Raw genomic sequence first — 24,924 nt, forward strand, 5'->3', positions numbered from 1 at the left:
GATGGTGACCTGCTCCTTAACACACCTGCAGCAGCTCCCCTCCCCTTTCTGTCTCACTCCTCTGCCCCCTCTGCTTCTTGGGATCACTTGTACTGGAATCCTAGCCTCAGAGTCTGTTTCTGAAAGAACCCATTCAAAGACAGTCGCATAAACAGCTTTTGGCAGGAAAGAGCTCTCTGCAGGAGGTACCCCTTTGGCTTGTCACTAATCTTAAAGAGGCACCTCGGTGCTCTACTCATCTTCTGGCCCTAGCGCACCTTTCAGATCTTTTGATCACAGAATACCTTGCCTAATCTGTTGGTTCTTTCCATAGATCAAATAAGTAGAAATTAAATAAGAATAAGTAATTAACAGATAATCAGATTTCTTCCCTAACTTCCCCTTCAGTCATCTCATGAACAAGCTGTGTGAACAAGATTGCATCTTAAGAAGGATCACAAGAGGTCAACAAGCCTGCATGCAGTGGGGGACAGTGATGACCCTGAGTCCTTACCTCAAAGAGTAACTGAGGCTACTTCCCTTTCTCTTTTTAAAAATCTCATTGCTGAGCAGAATCTCAGGAGGTGGTATTAGGGGGATACTGCGTCCACCATCTCCTGAAATTGCCAGAATTCTGATTAAAGGCAACTTTTCCTTTTTACCAACATTTGTCTCTATCTGGAGTACTGATTTTTGAGTGTCGAGCAGCGAGACCTGATTCGGTAACACCAGGACTCTAGGTTTTGCAGTCCATTGACATGGAATTGATGATGCCCTGATCTGAAAAGAAAATGTGGCTTCCGCCTTTAAAGTAGCAGTTCATCTACTTTAAACATACCTGGGGCCACCTGCCCCTCCAGCACTGAGAACGACCAATCCCATGGGTCCATGGGTCTGACATGACTGAAGATTCTCAAGACAGTATTCCAAGCAGACTTCCAACAGCCCAGTGCTGGCCCCAGGACTTGTACCTCTCTGGCAGTTCTGCTCAAGCACCACCATGGCAAACACAAGAAGGGAAGAGCGATGGGAGAGAAGGCTTTTCCAGGGGTTGGGGATGTCGGGGAACCTGAGGAGTCACTGAGAGAAAGGAGGAAAGCCAGGTAGACAGCTCTGCCTGGCAGGCACCCAGTTTCCCTCCTCACACGGGGACCAGATGGACACAGGATCTCAGGGACTTGGCAGGAAAACTGTTGTTTTTGAACCAATCAGCATCTGCACTGAAGAGCTCAGGAGGGGGACCCCAGGCACCAGGTGACGCCGGAGCTGGGAGAGCCTGCTGGCTTCCTAAGTGGGGCCTGAGGAGCTCGGGGAGAATTGCACAACAAGCTGGAAAGCCGGCTCAGCGCGGCTGCTGGGAGGAGAGGAAGTCTCCCAGGGCTGAGTGTGCCCAGGCATGAAGGAGCCGGCCCTCCTGGCCGGCGGGCAGGGTGGGCGTTGCTCAGAGATAAGCCAACCCCTGGCAGTGGGTGATGAGCCCTGTGAAGCATTGCTCCGGACAGCAGTAAACCACATCCTCGGAGCAGCTACTCCTGGCTGTGGGCCGCACAGCAGTGCCAGGAACGGGTGCTTTCCAGAGGTGCCGGGAGCCCCGCTCCTCCTGGGCGGTGTGGCCCTGACATCAAGGAGGGTTCAGGTGCCAGCTGCTCCCTGCTCCCCCACCCCCCGACTCAGGATCAGGGCAGCATGAGCCGGGCAAGACACGTGGGCAAGATCCAGAAACGCCTGGAAGATGTCAAGAGCCAGTGGGTCCAGCCAGCCAGGGCTGACTTCAGCGACAATGAGAGTGCCCGGCTGGCCACAGATGCCCTCTTGGATGGGGGTCCTGAGGCCTACTGGCAGGCGCTCAGCCAGGAAGGCGAGGTGGACTTCCTGTCCTCAGTGGAGGCCCAATACATCCAGGCCCAGGCCAAGGAGCCCCCCTGTGCCCCGGAGCCCCCAGGGGCGGCTGAGGCAGGCTCCAAGGGGCTCGACTCCTGCTCCCTGCAATCAGGTACCTACTTCCCCGTGGCCTCAGAGGGCAGTGAGCCGGCCCTGCTGCACACCTGGGCCTCCGCCGAGAAGCCCTACCTGAAGGAGAAGTCCAGCGCCACCGTGTACTTCCAGACGGACAAGCACAGCAACATCAGGGACCTCATCCGCCGCTGTATCACCCGGACCAGCCAGGTAGCGATGGCGGAGCCCGCGCCTCCTTGGCCACAGGGGTGGGGGTGGGGGTTTCAGGAAAGCAGAAAGGGGTGCCTCCTGCTCTAAGGCATGCAGTCCAGATGACTGGAGTGTAGGGTGGAACCAGGGATGTTTCTCTCTGCCTGGCCCTAGATCACTGACTTCTGGATTCCACCTTGTCACCATCCAGGTTTCCTGGCCACCCATCACTGGAACTCCTACAATAGCTTCCCTTCTGACCCTCCTCTCCCATTTTGATCCCTGACCACCTAGTCTCCAAGCTGCTGTAAACACTTTTTACATTTTGACCTTGCCACACGGCCTGTGGGATCTTAGTTCTCCGACCAGGGCTTGAACCCATGCTGCCTGTGGTGGAAGCGCAGTCTTAACCATTGGACAGCCAGGGAAATCCCTGTAGACAATTTTTCTATACTTCAAATTGAACTTGTCCCCTTTACCGCTTAGAGTCTTTAGTGGCTCCCACTTGCCCTCACTGGGAAGAGCTGACTCCACAGTGCAGCTCACAACCCTTCCAGTTCCTCTCCCCTGTTTTGCCACTCAATCCTGAGTGACCTGGAGGTTTTCAAACCCACCAGGCTCTGTCTTGAGGCCTCTGCACATGCTGTTCCTCCTGCCTGGAGCCCCCTCACCTTCCTGGCGTCTCCTCTAACACCTACTCCTTCTCAAGACTAAAGGGGACTGAAGTCCCCTTCTCAGGCAGGCTTTCCTGAGTTCCCCAGGCTAGGCAAGGCGCCTCGTGTCTGTGCTTCTGAATGAAGGGGCTGCCCCACTGGGACACAAACCTGTCCCATTTCCTCTCAGACTCGTCTGGCCCTGTCTGCCCACAAATTCAGCACAGCGCTTGAATCCAGCTGGCGGTCGGCAGAGGACAGAGGAAGCAGCAGAAAAGATTTCTCCCTCCCCAGAGCGTTTACCTTTGAATAGGTGACTTTAGAGGAAGAAAAATCCTTCAGGACCAGAGCTTAGCTGGCAGAATTTAAGGCGCCGAGACTGGCACTTGGTCAGGAGTTCTCCTGCTGTTCCTGGAACTGTGGATCCACAGGGGCTGCACACTGTCGGCCCAGGAGAGGGGATCTTTCTACCCACATGCACAAAATGACTCCTTAGCATAGGGGTATGGGTGCCACCTCTCCTCCCAAAACTGCAGAGAGCCAGGGGTGAGAATGGCCTCCCAGGAGAAGACTTTGTTATCCGTAAAGGGTCTCCCTGTCTCATCACTCAAATTATTTATTTTACATTTATGTGTGTGCGTCTTAGTAGCTCAGTCATGTCCAATTCTTTGTGACCCCATGGACTGTAACCCGCCAGGCTCCTCTGTCCATGGGGATTCTCCAGGCAAGAATACTGGAGTGGGTAGCCATTTCCTTCTCCAGGGGATCTTCCCAACCAAGGGCTCAACCCTGGGTCTCCTGACTTGCAGGTGGATTTTTTACCATCTGAGCCACCAAAGCATTAATTCTGTTACATCTAAAAGAACTCGAAAAAGAACACATTGATATTTAAGCTCCTTTTCTGCTAAGATCCACTTTCATGATGGACTCCCCTCCCAAGTCCAATACTGTGTGAAATCCTTTTTTTTTTTTTTTTTTTAATATTTATGTATTTGGCTGTGCCGGGTCTTAGTTGTATCACATGGGATCTTTGATCTTAGTTGCAGCATGTGGGATCTAGTTACCCAACCAGGATCGAAACTGAGGTCCCTGCACTGGGCATGCAGAGTCTTAGCCACTGGACCAAAGTCCCTGTGTGAAATCTCGTGGCTCCAGAAGAAGCCACCAGCAGTGGGGAAGCTGTACTTATAAGAAGAGAGGGAGTAGAATTCTGAAGAACAAAATAGAAGATAACAGAGGGTAGAGCATCAACTTTCACATTGCTAGGCTACTTGAGAGCAATATTTCACGTTTTGCTGATGGGCTCAGGCAGGCAGTCAGGAGTGCCCACACTGCCTGGGCTGGGCTGCACGACCCAGGGCAAAACCCTGGGCCTCCCCAGGCCCCAGATTCCACACTGGACTAAGGTCCTTTTCAGCTCTCAGGGCCTGTTCCTAAGTGTGCTACCTCTGGCCTCTCTGTGCTGAAGTTCAGTGCTCTCCTGAGGGGCGGGGACCAGCGGTGGTGGTGAAATTCTCAACCGCAGCTGCAGCTTAAAGGGGGAGCGAGGCTCCTGGAAAGCAGCCAGGTGAGGGCTTGTGAAACACCGTCCACACACTCCCCCACCCCCCCCACCCCCCACCAAATCCTTCTCCTGCCCTGACCCCACCCAGGGAGGTGTCTCTCTCTTCACCTCTGTGAACTCGAGGCCTGCTGCTGACTTTTGCTCTATCCACACAGCATGTTACAAACTTAGGGCAACACTTAAAAATCAGAAGATTCCACTCAATAGTAAGAATTTCTGGCTCCTCTCAGCGAGTCGGAAGACTGGCTCTGTGGGTGCCGAGTCGAGGCCACCCCTTTGTGTGGGTTGCCTTCACTGCTCTCTTCATCAGTCCCTCTCATCCCGGGCCCTGATGTTGTTTAGTCACTCAGTCGTGTCTGACTCTCTGTGACCCCACGGACTGCAGCACGCCAGGCTCCTCTGTCCTCCACTATCTCCCAGACTTTGCTCAAAAGCATGTCCCATGGACAGAGAAGCCTGGCAGGCTATACAGACCATGGGGTCGCAAAAAGTCAGACACAACTTAGCAACTAAACTACAACAATGTCAAGGCCCTGATGACCTTCATTTTGTTAGCTGTCAGGCTCCTGCAGGCAGTTTGTGATATCACTCCCATATACAACACACACACACACACACACACACACACACACACACACACACACACACACTCACACGGCTCAGGAGTGACAGAAATGCCAGGGAGGCTGGATCCCCAGTCACAGGCGGTCCTTGGGAAGTAGCGTCCACACAGAGGGGGAGGGCGGGAGCAGGTTTGTGCTCTACCTCTCCTATGGCTTCAGCCCCCGCAGAAAAGAACAGAGAGGGACGAACAGAGCCAGCAGTTTATATTCCCTATGGAGCAGGAGTTCGCCCTGTTTCCTGTTATGCTCTCATCCCTTTATTCCACAAAGCCTACACTGGCCAGGCCCTGCACCCAGGATGGCAGAGCAGAACAAGAGGCATCCCTCCTCCCAGCCACCTGCCCTTAGCGGAGTGGAGGGAACACTGGACTTGAACAACCCTCTGTGCCTGGGAGCAGAGGGGAGCATGACTAAGGCAGGCTTCACGGAAAAGTTGACCTGTGAGTTGAGTCTCAGAGGATGAGTAAGAGTTTGCTGAGCACAGAAGGGAGGGAAAGGAACTCCAGGCCTAGGGCGGGTCAAGAGCAGAGGTCAGGAGGAGGGAGAGGGCTGGATGCCCTGGAGGCAGGGAGACCTGGAAAGGACTATCAGGAAGGAAGAGGTTTTCACTTGCAGTTCCCTAGAGTACTCATTCATACTTTAAGGATACAAGAAAACAGATAATAGCCATGGTTCCTTACAGATATATATATAGGAGAGATCAGGAAATGGCAACCTACTCCAGTACTCTTGCCTGGAAAGTCCCATGGATGGAGGAGCCTGGTAGGCTGCAGTCCATGGGGTCGCTGGGAGTTGGACACGACTGAGCGACTTCACTTTCACTTTTCACTTGCATGCATTGGAGAAGGAAATGGCAACCCACTCCAGTGTTCTTGCCTGGAAAATCCCAGGGACAGGGGAGCCTGGTGGGCTGCCATCTATGGGGTCACACAGAGTCGGACATGACTGAAGAGACTTAGCAGCAGCAGCAGGTCAGGAAATAAGTACCAGAACCTATTTCAGCAGTAGAAGATGTTTATATAGGTTAGTCTTTATTCATGATAGTATGTAAGTGCTAGTGATTTCAAAGCAACTTAGAGTGGCTTTTCTCCTTGTCTCCTTGTTTTAAATTTTGTCTTTTAATTTAAAATTTCCAAAGAGGAGCTGGTTGGACCCTTGGACCAAGTCAACTCTGATCTCTGCAAACCTTTATGGCTGGTCTAAAGATAGCTGGCTTTTGGGTCAAGTACCAAGTTCTTCCCTGGTGGTTCAGACGGTAAAGCGTCTGCCTGCAATACGGGAGAACTGGGTTCAATCCCTGAGCCTGGAAAATCCCCTGGAGAAGGAAATGGCAACCCACTCCAGTACTCTTGCCTGGAAAACCCCATGAACGGAGGAGCCTGGCAGTCTACAGTCCATGGGGTAGCAAAGAGCAACTTCACTTTCACCAAGAAGCAGGAGGCACCGCACACCATGCAGGGCCACATGGGGAGCGCCAGGGTCCATCACGGGGTTGGGGGGTGGGAGGAGCCAGGGAATGCATGGGCATAAGTCTTTATTGTGATTTTGCAGGAAAGGCAAGGCAAGGCAGGGTGAGGTAAACTGTTGAGAATTGGTTCGTTTGAATAATTCCGAAGGCTCGGAGCCACAGGTGGTCCCTGGTTGTCCCGTACTTGGCACTGGGGTGATTTAGGGTGGGAAGGGAAATATTGTCAGGATGCTGGAGAGTTAGATAACAGAGGCTTGGGACATGGGTCTGGATTGCTTGGTTAGCATCTCAGAGGCTGCTCCTAGGCAAGGTGTTTGCCACCTCTAATAATAAACTAACCCTGGGATGTCAAAGCATCACAAAATACAGAAAACAAAAAACATGAATAACCCATCCTCCAAGTGTGGTCCAGGATCCCCAAAGGTTCCAAGACCCCTCCAGTGAGTCTGTGAGGTACTGCCCTTTCTAACCACTCATTTGTGTGAGATTGGACTATCTTTATATGCTTCCCCGTAAACAACACATCACAGCAGATTGCTACAGGAGCCATATGAGAACCAGCTGTCTCCTGTTAAGCCAGACACCACAGAGATTTGCAAAACTGAAAAATAATGCCATTCTGCTCACTCCATTGTTGCTTTGGAAAGTACAGTTATTTTTGCCCTAAAATTGTTATTCATATTAGCATGTGATGAGTTTAAGTAACAAATATTAGTTGTTTTAAAATAATGCTTAGTAAACATTAAATGTTTTCTCAGTTTGTTTTTAATATGACAAATATCAATAGTTATAATCCACATAAACAAAGCTCTTTGGAAGCCTCAGTAATTTTTAAGAGTGTAAAGGGGTCCTGAGGCCAAAATGTTGGAGACCCTGAGCAGACAAGCCCCCAGCCCTGCTGGATTCCTCTTCCTCTCCCTTTCAGTGCAGAAAGAAAACTCTACCCAGCTCCCTGGGGAGGTGGGGGGTTGGGGAGTGGGGCAATGCAGAGGAGCAAAGGGGCAGCTGTAAGCCGGTTCCCAAGAAGCTCCATGCCCCCACCCCTAGGTGTCAAGGACCACCTTTTCAGGCTGAGCCCCTGCCCTGGGAGCAGCTGAAGGGAGAACAAGGCTCAGGGGTGGGACACAACAGGAAACCTGCCCCCACCGCACCATGCGCTGAGGAAGCTGATGAGCGTGTCCCCCGCCCCGCACCTGGTAACTGGGACTTCAGGGCCTTGAGCACCACCAGGGGCCCCATGGCGAGCTCTCTGGCTGTTCCTCTGACATGGGCTGCTGAGGGAGGGCAGACCTGGGAGAGAGGGCTCCAGCGTCCCCCACCCCCTAGGCCTGTGGAGTTTACAGGCAACAGGGCTCCTCCACCCGGGGCCAGAGCCCAGTCCCACCAGGATGGGGTGGGGAGCCTCCAAAGACCAGTGGAAGTGCTCCTTCCCCACCGCCCAACCCCCACCATCCTCCTGGGATCTGTGATTGGCCTGTCTCCCTTCCCATGGGTGTTCCCTAGAGTAAGTCCCTCTTCCCCTGAGTGCTGGGACTCAGTGCTGTGTTGTCACTGCTCCAGGTGGGCATTGATGGCAAGAAGCACCAGGCACAGACAGAGGTGACGCTAAAGGGGGGAGCATATGATTGGAGGGGATAGGCCTCTCACAGCTGCCTTTCTAAGGGGTCTTGGCCCCCTCACCCTGTGGTCAGCAGTAGGTGATGGTGGAGGGTCCACCTGGGCCCTTTCTGCTTATGTTCTCTTTGAGCTCTGCTCTCTGGGATTCCCCAACCCTCCCAGCCTTGACTCTCCTTCCCTACCCATCCCTAAGCCACAAGCAGAGAAGGGACAGACTACATCTGATGTAAACAGAGATGAGTCCTTCTCTTAGCTCACAGTAGACTGGTTGGGAGCGTGGCTCTGGATTGGGATCTAGGGCATCTCCAGCCTTCCAGCCCTGCGGCTTTTGGCAAGTTACTTAACATCTCTGCACCCCTGTTCTTCACCAGGGAAGTCCGGGTCATGGTGTTGTGAAGGTCACAGGAAATAAACGTGCGGCTGAGTAGTTGCTCAGGAAATCAGGTGCTCAGGTGCTGTGGTTATTACACATCAACCAAACTCAAAAAGGGAGCATCAGGGACTCCAGGACTCCACGCTTCCACTGTGGGGGCACGAGTTCAAGCCCTGGTCGGGGAACTAAGATCCCGCATGCTGTGAGGCATAAATAAATAAAGAGTGAAAATTACGTTTTGCTTTTTTTAAGGGAGCATCAGCACATAGGAAAGAAAGAAGGAAGAGTAGCAATCAAAGGACAAAGTGGGGCGTGGGGTGCTAAGTGCCTCCAACAACTGGCCCCAACATGGTTGGTGGCCCCACCAGGATCCAAATCACCTCTCCCCTCTCGCCTCCTGCCTCCCCCAAAGTAGCAAGATTTCCAGCCCATGAGAAACTCACGTCTGCCTGGCTGGTAGTGGAGGGTTCTCAGCCACGATTTGAGGTCTCCACAGGATGAATGCTGCTTGTGGGCACCGCCCCAGCAGACCTGCAGGCCCCTGACTGGGTCCCTCCATCTCTCTGAGACTCCAGATCCCCAAAGCTGCCCTGCCAGGCTGTGCTCCCAGGCCGACTTCCTTCCTTAGCACGGGAAGTACCTCCTTCTCCTTCTCAGCCAACCCCATGCCTCCATGCTGGTCCATCTGATTGGCCCTAAGAAGATTCCCAGATGGTACAGTGGTGAAGAACCCACCTGCCAATGCAGAAGATGTAAGAGATGCAGGTTCGATCCCTGGGTCAGTAAGATCCCCTGGAGAAGGAAATGGTAACCATTCCAATATTCTTGCCCGGAGAATCCCATGGATAGAAGAGCCTGGCGGGCCACAGTCCATAGGGTCTCAAAGAGTCAGACATGACTGAAGCAACTTAGCACATGTGCACAAAATGTCCAGGATGATCTCAGCTTGAGAGTCTTAATTGCATCTGCAAAGACTTTTTTTTTTTTTTTTTCCCCAAATGAGGTCACAGCAATGGTTTTGGCGGTTAAAATGTAGACCTATCTTTTGGGATTTCATCATTCAGCTCACTAGGCCCTGTGAGGTGGGACTCCCACACAGGGGATGGAAGAAGTCGTATACATGTGTGCTCAGTCACTTCAGTTGTGTCCTGCTCTTTGCCACTCCATGGCCTGTAGCCCGTCAGGCTCCTCTGTCCCTGAGGATTCTCCAGGCAAGAATACTGGAGTGGATTGCCATGCCCCTCCAGAGGACTTTCCTGAACCAGAGATCGAACCCGAGTCTCTTGTGTCTCCCACATTGGCAGGCAGGCTCTTACCACTAGTGTTACCTGGGGAGCCCCGGGAAGAAGTTACTGACCTTGAATTGATCCAGCTGGGAGACAATGCCAACAGGAGGTAAACAAGATGAACCTGGATGCCACGAGCCTGCCTTCCCAAGCACCCCTTACCTTAGGGCGCTGGGCTTTTGTAAACCCAGCCAACGCACTCTGTCCACTAGCCACCCGCTTACCAGCCCTGGCTCTGGGAACAGGGACTCACTAGGACACAGCTGGGAGGATTTACTGACCTCCTAAGGGAAGAGAACTGTCTCTTTTGCCAATACCTTGGAGGAGGAGGCATTTGTCTTTCAGGAGACAGGTCCTCAGAGTTATTGGCGCCATAAGCTTTAATGTGTACATGTACTTAACCGTGGGTTTCCCTGGTGGCTCAGATGGTAGAGAATCTGCCTGCAATGCGGGGACACCCAGGTTTGATCCCTGGCTTGGGAAGATCGCCTGGAGGAGGGCATGGCAACCCACGCCAGTATTCTTGCCTAGAGAATGCCATGGACAGAGGAGCCTGGTGGGCTACCATCCATGGGGTCACAAAAGAGTCAGACGTGACGGACCTACTAACACATACACACATGTACTTAACTGTGTGTTAACAGAGCCACGTTTCTAAACATCTCTAGTGACCTGTAGCCCTGGGTGAGCAATTTCTCAGTGGTCCCCTCCACTGTCCAGATACCCAGAGCAACTGAGCAGCAAGTCAGCTCCATGTAGGTGCCAGCCAACTCCTTCGCCTCTCTCTGTGACACTCTTCTTGTTCTTGCTACTTCCAGATGTTTATGGTCCAAAAATATGTATTGTAACTATTAGGAAAGTGGCAGAACATTATTATTACAGGTGACATTGAAGGAAAAAATCACCACAGTCCCCCAGCCAAATGTGACTGCCAGTTTTGGCTTTGCACTTGTCTACCTATATACCGGCTTCCCTCACTGGCAATTGTAGTAGACATGCTATCATTTAGTCCTTTGTTTTCTTTTTTCACTTAGTTAATTGTTAATACACATTTGGTGAGCATTATACTAAACAGCAAGATTTGCTTAAACATTTCACTGTTCCTTATAGTTTCTATGTAACCATTATAATGATCATTTTAATGGCTGCTAATCTACCTGTCAATGCCTCATTGGGGAACTAAAATCTCATAAGCCATGCGGTGTGATCAAAAATAAGATAAAATGAGCTTGGGGTGCTGTTGGCACAAGAAGGATGAATGGGTGCCTGGCAGGAACACGTACTTCTCTCCCCGTGACTGGATATCTAGACCCCCTCACCCCCCGAGTTTCTGCTCTGCCAGACAACGCAATACCTGCTGGTTGAGCAGGACTCCCTTCTCCACCCACTGGGGCAGCTCAGTATCTAGTCTAGTTTATACTTCCTGGGGTCTCCACAAGGGTCTGGTTTGAGACTTAAAAACATTTGAGAGCCAGGGGCCATAGAAGCCAGGGGCCTTCGAGCTCCAAACAACTAAGAACCCATAACTGTAAATCTGTCCCCCTGCTGTGATTCTGCCCAACCACCTCCCCTGGTCTCATCTCCGCCTCTCTGCCTCCTCTTTTTTGCTTTTCTGTCCTTTCTCCTCTGCATTTTCCACTCCAACAGTGGGAGGAGAGGCCAGAGGATATGCGGAGGGGCTGGAGACGAGGGGTGGGGCCCTGCTGCAGCTCTGCATGCTTCCATAGTCCTGCCGTCATCCCCCACCACCCCCAGCTCAGCACGCACGGGACCAGATCTCCCAGGCCCGCTGGGACTGAGGAGTTAGGCTGAAACCAGTTAGCACCTGGCCCTGACCGCTCTGCCCTGGCCCAGGTCCTGGCCATCCTGATGGACGTGTTCACGGACGTGGAGATCTTCTGTGACATCCTAGAGGCGGCCAACAAGCGCGGGGTGTTCGTCTGTGTGCTCCTGGACCAGGGAGGCGTGAAGCTCTTCCAGGAGATGTGTGACAAAGCCCAGATCTCTGACCCTCACCTCAAGGTAGGGCCCCGTGATGGTGCGAAAAGTACTTTGTGTGAGCATAGGATAGGCTACGCCATGGTGACACATGCCCCCCTCTCAATATAATAAACATTTGCTTCTTGCTCAAAGTCCAGGTCAGATGGCCCTTCCTCACGGTGTGAAAGTGAGGCCCAGTTGTGTCTGACTCTTTGCGACCCCATGGGCTATATAGTCCATGGGATTCTCTAGGCCAGAACTCTGGAGTGGGTAGCCTGTCCCTTCTCCGGGGACCTTCCCAACCCAGGAATTGAACTGGGGCCTCCTGCTTTGCAGGCAGATTCTTTACCACCTGAGCTATCAGGGAAGCCCTAGACACTAATGAAGGGTACCATAAACCCGTGATGTGATCGATTTCCCCATCAGAAGTAGCTGAACTCACACCCCTGGACTTGGATTCAGAGGACCTCAACCCCATCCTGCCCGAAAGCTGTGTAGCTGTGCCATAAGGAACACACGGCCCTGAGAAACAGTGACGGGGGAGAGAGGGCGGGCGGATTCCGAGGGATGCGCTGAGGGCCTGAACTGGAAGAGCATCCTGTCACTCCTGTTTTCTGCTTTGTTTGAATTCTACCATCTCCCCTTTCTTTTCTTCTTCATTACTCAAATAATGTCAGGATATGGAAGAAACTTTAGAAGATTCAGCCAAGGAGAGCATAAAAATGGCCCATAATCCCATCAACTAGCGATAACCCTTTTGCTCTTGCTGAGCATCCTTCCAGACATTTCTAGACAGGTGTGTGACCATAAATACATAGTGAGGACACCTTGACTTCCCTTCAAACAGAACATCTCCATCCGGAGCGTGGAAGGAGAAGTGTACTGTGCCAAGTCAGGCAGGAAGTTCTCCGGCCAAATCCGGGAGAAGTTCATCATCTCAGACTGGAGATACGTCCTGTGTGGATCGTACAGGTGAGTGCTGGGTTCCACCTTCTGTTGGGGCTTCAAGGAGGCCAAGGCTGAGCTCGGTGCAGACCAGCCCCAACCGCTCAGGCCCACACACCCACCAGCAGCTCCTGGGGGAACTGGGGACTCATCACCTACACGAGGCTGGAGACAGAACCTGCCTGGGAGAAAGGGGGAAATCTGGGTCCTTCCTGGGAGGAATTCCAGGTAGGGAGACACTTCCAAGTGCCTTGGTTTCCCTTTGCGTTGCAACAGGATGTTTCCTCGTTTCCTTTCTCAGAGCTCTCAGGTGTGATTCTAAAGCTGTGCAATTTGCTTTGTTGTCTTTGGGGGCCCTATTTTACTTCCAAAATGTTTCATTATTTTAATATAGACAGTGTACAGAGACATTAATGCATATGCCAGATAATGCATCCATTTAAAGTGTGACCAGCTTCAGGGACAAGGGGGAGGTCAGGAAGTCCTTCCTGCACCTGCTTCTCAAATTCCTTTGGCCTAAAGCACGTCCATCTTCTGTCACAGTGGCATCCGTGGATGTGGCGAGAGCATGTCCACGGCCCCTCAGCTACTGAGCAGTCCCCTCCCCGTCTCCATCTCTGGGGAGCTGGCGGTGCCACTGGCAAGTGCCTTGAAAGTGAAAGTGAAGTCGCTCAGTCGTGTCCAGCTCTTTGCAGCCCCATGGACTGTAGCCTGCCAGGCTCCTCTGTCTATGGAATTCTCCAGGCTAGAATACTGGAGTGGGTAGCCTTTCCCTTCTCCAGAGGAGCTTTCCAACCCAGGGATCGAACCCAGGTCTCCCACATTGCAGGCTGATTGTTTATCCTCTGAGCCACCAGGGAAGCCCTTGTTTAGCCATTAAAAAGATTCCTGTATGTTTGAAAAGGACAGAGAAAGAAATTCTGAAAGAGAAGATGAAGGAGTGGGGAGGCCTTCTCTTATTTTCCATAAGGACAATCAGGCCTCTCTCTGTTCATGTGTATTTGCCCTTAAAGCATGCAGGGGCGGCTTTGACCTTGGAAGGGGCAGAAGGAAGCAGAACCACTTTGTTGAGCCAGGTCCTGGGCCAGGTGCCATCAGACCTTTAGTAAGGATTTAATCTTCATCACATGTAGAGGGAGGCATCATTCTTCTGATTGACAGATGGGGGGACTAAGGCACATAGCAGGTTAGGTGACTGGGCCAGGGTCACCAGCTTCCTTGACCAAGATCTCAGGCTGGGCTTGATATGGGGGACTCCAGGGCTTCCCAGGTAGCTCAGCTGATAAAGAATCCACCTGCAATGTGAACCAGGAGACTCTGGTTAGATTCCTGGGTCGGGAAGATCTGCTGGAGAAGGGAATGGCTACTTACTTCAGTATTCTTGCCTGGAGAATTCCATGGACAGAGGAGCCTGGAGAGCTACAGTCCATGGGACTTCAAAGGGTGGGACACGACTGAGCAACTTTCACTTTCAGAAGGAGGGTGGCAGTGGGCTTGAGGACCACCAGGCCATTCATTCCTGAGAACTGTAGGGAACCCAGCTCCCAGGGGGAGGACTGAACAACTGTAATGTTTTGGCCCTCGAAGCTGATCTATTTGCCAGCTTTTTGGAGGATCCTTTTCCCTGGGACCCTTATAGGTGTCACCAATAAAAACAAACAAAAAACCCCCAGAAAAGCCTTCACCCCACCCTTCCAGTCTGGCTGTCTCTGGGCTTCAGGCACTTTGGCCCTTCCCTTTGGATGCACACAAAGGGCTAACCAGAGAGCTCGCTCTCTCTCTAGCTGAGCCTGGAGGGTGGGGCTGGGGAGGGTCTGCGTCCCAACAGCTAAGCTTTTGTTGAGGGTCTCACTCAGCCCAGGTGATGTGCCACGTGCTAGGAACACCTCCCTCTCATCAAGAAACATAGATGGATGGCCAGAGTGTAGTGTGGTATGTGCTCTAAGGTCAGTATGCGCTAAGAAATGACCCCTTGTGGGGTCTTGGCTGGCAGGTCCTGGAGGTTGGATTGATGCTTGGAGGATGAAAAAGATTGGAACAAGAGGACGGGTTGCAAGAGCAGCGAGCTGAAACAGCTCAAGGAATAACATGATAAGAGCATGGCCTTCTAACCGGCCCCTGATTCCCACTCCTGCCCTGACCCTTTACCTCGGTGTGCTCTGATTATTTTTATTCCATCTTAAGTAATTTTTGAAAAATTCTGGGCATCACCCACTAAATCAGTTTCATAGATGGTGATGCACCAGGTTGAAAAATTGTGTTCCTCTAGCCACACTGGGGGCTTCCCTGGTAGCTCAGCTGGTAAGGAATCTGCCTGCAATGGGGGAGACCTGGGTTTGATGCCTGGGTTGGGAAGATCCCTGGAGGAGGGCAGGGCAACCTTAACCTGACCCTCACAGCCACCCGTGGGCTTTCTCTACCAGGAACAGAAAGATTTTTAAATGCTAACCAGATCAAATCACTTCCATCCTTAAAATCCTTCAATGCGTGTCACTGTCCTAGGGGGGAAAAAATCCACCTTCTTACCATGGCCTCTGTCTCAGCAGGACTCTTCCCGTCCACGCTGCTGCAGCCACGCTGGCCTCCTCCCAGGTCCTTCATGCCTCCGAGTCTTTGCACTTGCTGTGTATTCCCTTTGCTGGAGGGCTCATTCCTGCTGTCTTTATCCTGCTAACTCATCTTGCTGGTGGCAGCTTCCACATGATTCCCTAGACAGCTTATCTATGAACTTGGTTAGCCAAGAGCGCAAAAAACGTGGTGTCAGGACCTAGACTGGGTCTGTTTCCTTTTCTATTGTTTCCTGGAAGGAAGTACAGATAATACAGTGCCTGTATGTTTGTCTATGACCATAAATATCTGAGGAATGAATGAATGTTCATGTTAGGTCCTGGCCATCCAATGTGGCTACGTACATGTGTGCTAAGTTGCTTCAGTCATGTCCAACTCTTTGTGACCCCATGGACTGAAGCCCACCAGGCTCATCTGTCCATGGGATTCTCCAGGCAAGAATACTGGAGTGGGTTGCCATGGCCTCCTCCAGGGGATCTTCCCAACCCAGGTCTCCACATTTCAGGCAGATTCTTTACCAGCTGAGCCACCAGGGAAGCCCCCAGTGTGGCTAGAGGAACACCATTTTTCAACCTGGTACATCACCATCTATGAAACTGACTTAGTGGATGATGCCCAGAAATCTTGAAAAATGAAATAAGGTGGAATAAAACTAATTAGAGCACACTAAGGTAAAGGGTGTTCAGGAAATTGTTGTGGGGTTATGCACGTATTTTCATATGGAAACAGTTCAGGATGTAAAATACGTTTCTCCAAGAATAGCCAAGATAGGTCTGAAGAAGAACAGGTGGGGAGGACTTGCCTGTCCAGAGATCAGGACTTGTCGTGGCGCTGTAGACAACGTGGCACTGGGGGAGAGACAGACAAAGTGACAGAGGGACAGACAGAAGGTCTAGACCCAGACCCGTGCCTGACAGGGCATGTCAGAGGTGTGGGGAAAGGGGAAACCGGGGGAAAAATTCTCCATATGAAAAACCAGATTCTACTTCACACATACACCCACATGCGTGCACACACACAATCACCTCCAATAGATTAAAAGAAATTAAATGTCAAAAACAACTTTAATACTTTTAGTAAAATATAGAGATGGATGTCTTTTAGACCTTAGGGTAAGGATTAGACGTCTTAACCCAGACACTCCTCTGTGTTAAACAGAACACAAAAAAGCACTGACCGAAAAAGATTGCTAAATCTGACTATACTACAGTGAAGAACTTTGGTTCACTGAGAGACGGCTTAAAGTAAGTGAAATGTCAGATTACAAACTGGGAACAGGTTTTCATGATGCCCTGACAAGATTAGCGTTGAGAATCACAGTGAACTCCCACAAACCACACACGAGAAACAGCACAATGTAAGTGTGGGCGAGAGGTGAGAGCAGGCGTTTCATGCAGGAGGAACCACCCGAAAAGATGTTCAGCATCATCAGTGATCAGGAAAATGCAAATCAAGGCTAGAATGAGTTACCATTTTATAGCTATTCATCAAAAAAAAAAAAAAAAAGACTGACAATACAAATAGTGGACTTATGAATTTCTACATCGCTGGTGGGTTTTCAAATCAGCACAGTGACTTTGGAAAGAGTTAGGCATTTCCTCTAAAGCTGAATATTCACCTGGTTTTACCCAGCAATTCCACTGCTAGATAGAAAGACTGGTCTGTGAGACATTAGGAGACCAGTACAAGTACTGGTGCGAGAGGGTGCTCCTCCCTCGGTCAGTAGGAAAACCATCGAAGCAACTCAGATGCCTATCAATGAAAGGATGCATGACAAAGCCCCCGGTGGGACATCATACAACAAAGACAAGTGAAGTACAGCAATAAGAAATAGCATGGATAACCAGCAATATTCAAGAGAAAAAAAGTCCCCAAAGATGACATGTATGTTAAAAACAAGTAAAATATTTACCATTGTTCCTCATCATCTGTAGAGGACTGGTTCTAGCATCCCCACAGATACCAAAATTCAAGGATACCCAAGTGCCTCGTATCAGTTCAGTTCAGTTCAGTTCAGTTCAATCGCTCAGTCATGTCCGACTCTTTGCAACCCCATGAATCGCAGCACTCCAGGCCTCCCTGTCCATCACCAACTCCCGGAGTTCACTAAGACTCACGTCCATCGAGTCGGTGATGCCATCCAGCCAAGTGGTGTACAATTTGCATATAACTTACACACATCCTTCTGCATACTTCATGTCTTGATTACTTAAAATACCCAATACAGTGTAAACTGTACGTAAATGGTTGCCAACTGGCAAATTCAAGTCTTGGTTTCTGAAACTTTCTGGAAGACTTTTTTTTTTCTGAATATTTTTCATCCTTGAGTATATGGAAGGCTGACAGTACTTTTGAGAACATATAAAACTTTTTCTTATTATAGAAAAAGGAAAGTATGGGAACTATGACACAGGATTCTGGGTGATGATTTCTTCTATTTTGGGGAAACTGGAAAAATGTGTTCCTGCATTTAACCACATGGTTAAATGCAGGTCATTGTCAAGATGCTAGCCTTTTATTTTGGGTGGTAGGTTCATAGATGCTTGTTGTTCAGTTGCTACTTTGTGTCTAGCTCTTTGTGACCCCATGGACTGCACCATGGCAGGCTTCCCTGTTCATAGGCTTCCACGTTCCCGTGTTTATAGGTGCTTAGGTTATTTAAAATAACCAAATAAAGCTACGTAAGTGTAAATGAGCCATTAATAGATCTTTGGCATGGATCTTGAGCCAAAGATTATGATCAAATCAATTCTATGTACTTGTGAAAGTGAAAGTCGCTCAGTCGTGTTCGACTCTTTGCTAGTCCATGGACTGTTATAGTCCATGGCCTGAATTCTCCAGGCCAGAATACTGAAATGGGTAGCTGTTCCCTTCTCCAGGGCAATCTTCCCAACCCAGGGATCAAACCCAGGTCTCCCGAATTGCAGGTGGATTCTTTACCAGTTGAGCCACCAGGAAAGCCCAAGAATACTTGAGTGGGTAGCCTATCTCTTCTCCAGGAGATCTTCCCAACCCAGGAATTGAACCGAGGTCTCCTGCATTGCAGGCAGATTCTTTACCAATTGAGCTATCAGGAAAGCCCCTATGTACTTAAGGGTCAGAAAAGAAAAACCCAATAAAAATAAAATTCTTACTATGGGTGGTGATAAAAGAAAGCATAAAAGCTAGAGTACAGGATGAATGGACTTTTGGGGTGTAAGGGAGGAGCGCCCTCACACAGTGAGTGTGGCAAGGAGGTAGCACTCAGGTGCTGTAAGGACATGGGGGCACTGGGGGCGGGGGCACAGGGCACACAGGCTGGGGCCTGAAAAGTTGCCTGGGCATCTTTGGACCTTCTTTGTTGAGAAAGCACGCAGTTGCTTGGTCTAATCTAGCCTGATTCCAAAAAACACAGGGTGATTTCTTTCTTTTTTTTTTTTTGGCCGCTCTGTGCAGCTTGTAGGATCCTAATTCCCAGACCAGGAATTGAACCCCACAGTAGAAGCGCAGTCTTAACCACTGGACCTCCAGGGAAGTTCTACAGTTGACTTCCTAGTGTAGCCAAGAGTGCTGCTGTCCCAGAGCTTGCTGCCTCCCTGTCAGCTGGCTGGCACAGTCAGCATTAGCTGCCCACCTCTCTGGGTTGTGTGGGTGGCTCCTGGGCGGCAGGTGAGGTTTGGACAAAGCCTCATTGTTCTTCCCAGGATTTCCCCAGCTTTGCATGCGCCCCGCCCTGCCTCACAGAGCAGGGGACTCCAGAAGCTGGACCTGCCTTTTGGTGGAAAGACAAGTTGGGGCCTGGAGGCTGAGACCCTTGGTGAGGCTGTTTCCATCCCACACAGTGACCCTGTCTCCTTCTGACCATTCTGTATCCATTGCTCCAGGCCTGGGCCCACATTATTGATTCTCTTGATAGTTAGACTGTCAAGACTAACCTGATAGTCTTTTGTGCTATCACCTGGCTCTTTAGGGGTGACTGGGAGATGAGAGTTTTCAATCAGAGATAGAAAGGAATCTGTTTAAATTAGGGAATCATAGAAGTAACACGTAAATGCCTTAAGCATTTTGTTCAATAAAATGTGTAAATGAGGGGGAAGGTCAGGGCCTCTGCTTGAGGGTGTCCTCCCGCAGTGTCCAGGCAGACCCTCCATGCAGCATCTCCCCTGCCTGTCCCCACCCCCCACCCCCACAGTATTCTCCTTCCCATCCCCCCAAAGCACAGGACTCTCCCTCCCCATCCCACCCGTGAAAACCTGGCTACACACTTCAGAGTTTCATGAGCCCATAGCCCTGCGAGGAGCCGCCCAGACCCTCATTTGTTTGGAAGAGGCGGATGTCGTGCGTGTCACAGGTGCGGCTGCTGTAGCCCCAGCGGCTGGTGAGCCCAGCAGCACAGTGGGGGACACTGGCGCTCGGGCAGCACGTGGCCCCTCTGTGCCTCCACGGGGACTTCCGAGGGGCTCTCATCTGAGCGCCGGGAGGAGTCCTGACCTGAGGCGAGGATTTCCTCTGCATCTTAATTACTTCCGTGCAAACATTCCCTGGGGCTTCCCAGGTGGCGCTAGTGGTGAAGAATCTACCTGCCAATGCAGGAGATGCAGGTTTGATCGCTGGGTCAGGAAGCTCCCCTGGAGGAGGGAATGGGAACCCACTCCAGTGTTCTTGCCTGGAGAATTCCATGGACAGAGGAACCTGACAGGCTATAGTCCACAGGGTTGCAAAGACCTATGACACGACTGAAGTGACTTCACACACACACACACACACACACACACACACACACACTCACTGTCTCTGAGCTTCAGCTTGGTTATCCATAGGAGGGGTAACTGGGGGTTCAATCAGGGTGGAAGGAGCTGGTGTGGAGGTGCAGTGGGCATACCTACAGTCCTCCTGGTTCTGCTGGACCAGGTCCTCCTCCGGTGCAGGGTGCCGGCGGCCTCCCCATCCCCGCCCCTCACTCTCTCTCCTCTCCCTCCAGCTTCACCTGGCTCTGTGGGCACGTGCACCGGAACATCCTCTCCAAGTTCACAGGCCAGCCAGTGGAGCTGTTCGATGAGGAGTTCCGCCACCTCTACGCCTCCTCCAAGCCCGTCATGGGCCTCAAGTCGCCCAGGCTGGCCACACCCCTGCAGCCCGGAGCAGCCCCTGGGCCCCCACCTGGCCGCCTCAGTGACAGCAGCAGCTCAGCCAGTGAGCGCACATCCTCAAACCCCTTCAACAGCCCCTCGGCGGGCAGCAACCCCCAAACCCGGAGTCTGTCCACGTCCTCGGGGCCCGGCAGCCCCCTGGCCCCAAACCCACTGCTTGCCTCCAGGTTCCAGCCCCACCACAGCCCTTGGGGGGCCCTGACCCCACAGGCCCACTTCTCCCCAAGGCCCCATGAGAGCCCCCCAGCCCTCTACAGCAACCTCAACGCCTACAGGCCCACTCGGCTGCAACTTGAGCACCTGGGCCTGGTGCCCAGGGTGGCCCACACCTGGAGGCCCTTTCTACAGGCCTCCCCACATTTCTGAAGAGTCCCTTCTGCCAGCTGACCTCCCCAGGGACAAGGCTAGGCATTCTTGGGTTTTTCTGGCTCAAGGACCCCACTTCAACAGAGTGGCTTTGAACCTGCTTCCCTTTGAACTAAAGGCACTTGGACGAAACCATTGCCCATGTTTGAATGTTCTCAGGCCTGAGATGATTTGCTTCCTGACCCCCTGGTATGGCCCAGGTAGCACATTCCAGAAGGTTCCAGGGAGGTGGTGGGCAGGGAACTAGAGGTCAAAATCATGAAAATAGAGCATCTTTCTTCCAAAGAGCCGCCAGGGCTTTAATATCAACATTTCCTGAAACTGTAATGCGACAAGGGGCTGATGCAACCCAGGTTTTACATATGGGTAAACTGAGGCACTGAGGCAGAGGGTGGGTGTGACCAAGGTCCTCCTCTGTCCCAGTGCCCAGGAATGGCCCACTCCCCAGGGATTCAGGAGGGAGAGATTCAGGAGACAGTCTGGGGACATACTGGATGTTTCTGGGAGGGGATGGAAATGCCTCGTCCCTGGAAGAGCCTGACACTAGAGAGTCCCTGGGGCGGTGAGTTAGGGATGGGGCCCAGAGCCTACCACTGGAAATTATGTGAGGTAGTTCAAAGTGTGGCCACCTGGGGTGGGGCAAACCAAGGCTTCTAGGGGATGGAGCTGGACAAGGCCCTGTGGCAGCTCAGCTTTTTGCTTTGAAGAGCCTTTGGCTGACCTGGAGGTTCCTGGAGTCTGGGCTGGATCCTGGGAGGCTTGAGTTGTCAGATCTGAGAATGGCCCCGCAGTTGTGGTTCGGGCAGCCTTGAGCAAGCAGGGAGGACCCCACATTGACCTTGCAGCCACCAGGCGCATCAGCTACCTCCAGTTCCGGCCCCTCCGCCTGGCTTGCTGACATCCTGAAGCAGGAACACCGTGCCCTCACCAGCCCCATCGCTCTTTCATCCAGTTTGTTCCTGTGGTGCTAATAGATCCTGAGGGTAACAGACCCTCCTAAATTTAGGCCTGCTTGGGTAGAAATAAGAACACGGGATGTTTAGGGAGCACAGAGGAGGGCCAGCCAGCCATTTGGTGGGGGGGGGTTGGGGGACACTTCCCAGAGACATGACAGTTAGCCTGAGACCTAAGGAACAAGGCTATTATGGCTGGGGGGAGGGGTGTGATGAGCTGTTTCGGTCCAGGAGAAGCAGGTGTAGAAGCCCCGCAAGAATCTTCTGGTTTCCATGCCCCCGCTACCAGCAGCTCATCTCAGCAAATGCCTTCCTGCTGCCCGGCTCAGAGGCTCTGCCTTTGCTTGCAGAGCCCGGGGGTGGGGTGGGGGTGGGGGCGGTACAGAGTCCTTCCTCCTGGTGGCCTCTGGATCCTCATGCACCTGGCCTCCTGAGTTGCACTCTGCAGGGGGCATCTCCCTGCAGCCTAGCCCTGTTTATATTTCTCCAAAGACACTTCAGACAGGCTTCCCTGGTGGCTCAGATGGTAAAGAATCTGCCTGCTTATGCAGGAGGCGTAGGTTCAGTTCATGGTTCGGGAAGCAGCCCCAGAGGAGGAAATGGCAACCAATTCCAGTATTCTTGCCTGGGAAATCCCATGGACAGGGGAGCCGGGCGGGCTACAGTCCATGGGGTTGCAAAAGAGTCAGACACCACTGAACGACTAAACAACAAAAGCAACACAACGCTCCTGACAGAGGCAGAGGCGTCTGCTTCGTCTTAAAAGTGTTTTTGTCCTCACTTCACCTTTTCCTCCCTAGTTCCTGAAAACTCAACAACGACAAAGCCCTTTGGTTCCTGAAGGCTCTTTACGCCCTGGTCCTGATGCTGCCTTTTTCCTGCTGACTGCCGTGATGAGGTTAGAACGACCAGGGCTGTGCAGAGTTCTGAGCTGAATCTGACAGCCTAATGAGAAAGCTTCAGGAAGGGAAAGCTTGCTGGGGTGCCAAGAGGTCCAGAGGTGGGCTCTGTCCCCGCATCTGGCTCCGTCTGGGTGGAGAGGAGGCCTGCAGCCGGAACAAGCCCTCCTCCTCCCATTTCCTTTCCACCAGCCAGTTTCCCCTGTGGTTATCTTAGGGGTTCTTGAGTATTGTTTTTCTCCCTCTGGGCACCTTGTCATTTCACCGTGATCTCTACCCGCTGGGAAATCAGGTGTGGTTTCCTTTGGCCACTGGGATGTGAGTGGAAGTGTTGAGGAGCACATCCAGGTTTCTAAGCTCCTAGGCGCAGATTTTCTTATCTCAGGATGGAGCCCCCTTCAGCCAGCCCAGGTTCCTAAGTGTCTACAAAGATCAAGATTTGCTTTCCCCACTGACCTGCAATGGATAAGTAGTTATGAGCAAGAAATAAACCTTTGCTATTTAAGCCTCTGAGACTTGGGGCGGTTTCTTACTGCACCATGATCCACTCTAGCCTGACTGATGCAATCTCGGGACCTGCTGATGTGAGGCTGGGCCATCCCTTTTTGCAGGACTGGACCCCCCAGGACCCCCAGCCTTGGATTCTTATTCCAAGATGCCATTTCCACTAGGGGGCTAGGTGGGCTTTACACACCTGGCAAGGGAATGGCTGAGAGCCAAAGCAAGTCCTTATCTAAGTTTCCAACCCTCCTAAACTCAGGCTTGCCCCAGCTTTAATTCTGCTCCTGGCAGGACTCACACCTACACCTGCCTTGGCAGGCCGTCTTGCTGGGGGCCATCCTGAGACATGTGGAGTCTCTCCTACCATGTGGAATTCAGTGGCAGCAGTGGCAGACCCACCGTGTGTCAGACACCTTACAGCAGCAGGCACAGAGTCCCAGACTCACATCGGTCCTGGAGAGCGCCAGAGTCAGCTGAGAGCAGCACCCGCGTGAACCCCCGTGGTGAGGAACCTGAGAGAATGGGAATTCCCTGGTGGTCTGGGGGTTAGGACTCTGTGTTCTCACTGCCAAGGGCACAGGGGTGATCTCTGGTTGAGGAACTAAAATCCCACAAGCTGTATGACACAACCAGAAAAATAAACCAATAAAAATAAATTTAAAAAAAAGAACACGCAGCCTTCCTTGGTGGTCCAGGGGTTAAGAAGCTGCCTGCCGATGCAATGCATGGGACACAGGTTTGATCCCTGGTCTAGGAAGATTCCATATGCCGCAAGGCAACAACTACTGAGCTTGTATGCCGTAGAGCCGGGCTCCGCAACAAGAGGAACCACCTCAATGAGAAACCTGTGCGCAGCAAAGACCAAGTGCAGCCAAAAATAAATTTAGGAAAGAACACGAGGGAATGAAAGAAACTGTATGATGGTCATGTTCATGTTGGGGGACAGAGTGGAAACGCGGTCCCCAAACCAGGGATCATATTACCCACCTGTAGGGTTATCAGCCAGGACTGACTGGGGTGTTGATTGGAATGATCACCCCTGCCCTCAGGCCTCCTCCTTCTGGAAATGATCTGTGGTGTTCATTTGGTTCTCACAATATACTGATCTTTTACCTCCCTATTTGTCCTGTTAGAGGTCAGGGTATCTTTACAAGCCTCCCTGGGATGGTCCCGGATGCAACGGATGCTGACTGGTCAAGGAAATTCAGCAGTCCTGAGAGGGCTGAACGTTCAGACACCCTAGGACAACTGTCACTGCCCCTCACCTTGACCCCGGCTCCCTGCGTCCACTCTGCTGGCCCTGCTGGCCTGGCCCAGAAATGCCAGAGTCACATCTTCCCGTGCTATATTTTCTGGACTAAGTCCAAGAAGCTGTTGGACATGGAGAGACTGTCACTCGCTTTCTCAGCTTCCTCCTGAAGAGCGTATGTGTGTCAGAAAAACTGTTATCGGAGAATGTAAATATTGCAGGCATGTGCACTGGTATAAATGGCCTCCTTTTCCTGGTTGTTCACTGTCTTCCCACTGAGACACACAAGCTGCCTCCCCAGGCACAATTAGATCACACCCAGACGCGCCATCTTTCACGCCTCTGCAGGGTGCGGTGAGCTAGGGTGTCCTCACAAGAGTGCTCCAAGCTGAGTGCACAGAGAAGCCCCAGAGGGGGCGGCTGCAGTGCGAGGCTTCAGTGTATGCACAAGGCCAGGGGCGAGCGCAGCAATGGAATCCAGTGCTCTCAGCGTGTTTGCCAAGCCCGCCTTCTTCCATGGCCCGCTCCCCGTGCCAGGCAAATTCACACAGACACTTCCTAGGCTGGTGGGCTGGTGCGAGCATCTGGTTTTTTCTACATGTAATGGGAAGCCTTTCAGGGTAACC

At 51.9% G+C, this 24,924-nt stretch overlaps 1 protein-coding gene and 2 long non-coding RNA genes across 8 annotated transcripts in view; 1 reads left to right on the forward strand and 2 right to left on the reverse strand.

The window, feature by feature from the left end:
* The window catches only part of LOC112579206, a 66,692-nt gene extending 63,269 nt beyond the window's left edge, over positions 1–3,423 (reverse strand). The window contains exon 1 of the long non-coding RNA XR_006545025.2: positions 3,081–3,423. This is a non-coding gene — a long non-coding RNA (uncharacterized LOC112579206). The remainder of the gene's footprint in view (positions 1–3,080) is intronic.
* Positions 1,270–23,690, forward strand: FAM83A (family with sequence similarity 83 member A). Of its 6 annotated transcripts, none has more exons than XR_006545022.1 (6): positions 1,281–2,145; positions 11,563–11,730; positions 12,536–12,660; positions 20,162–20,373; positions 22,450–22,547; positions 23,368–23,505. XR_006545022.1 is itself a non-coding variant. In XM_044928794.1 (5 exons), exons 1-5 carry the CDS (start codon positions 1,666–1,668, stop codon positions 23,541–23,543), a joined length of 1,188 nt encoding a protein of 395 aa, XP_044784729.1. In that variant the 5' UTR covers positions 1,270–1,665; the 3' UTR covers positions 23,544–23,690. The 6 variants fall into 6 exon arrangements, 4 of the variants coding, with proteins under 4 accessions (XP_044784729.1, XP_044784730.1, XP_025121240.1 ...); XR_006545021.1 differs by having other exon boundaries at positions 1,282–2,145; positions 23,341–23,478; XM_044928794.1 differs by lacking the exon at positions 22,450–22,547 and having other exon boundaries at positions 1,270–2,145; positions 23,341–23,690.
* LOC123329494 lies at positions 7,180–9,857 on the reverse strand. Its single transcript, XR_006545023.1, has 3 exons — positions 9,780–9,857; positions 8,866–9,117; positions 7,180–8,622 (listed from the first exon to the last, which is right to left on the reverse strand). It is a non-coding gene; the product is annotated as an uncharacterized LOC123329494 (long non-coding RNA).
* Positions 23,691–24,924: the final 1,234 nt, after the last annotated feature.

Source organism: Bubalus bubalis, chromosome 15 (assembly GCF_019923935.1).
Source record: "Bubalus bubalis isolate 160015118507 breed Murrah chromosome 15, NDDB_SH_1, whole genome shotgun sequence".
Classification (NCBI taxonomy): Eukaryota; Metazoa; Chordata; class Mammalia; order Artiodactyla; family Bovidae; genus Bubalus; species Bubalus bubalis.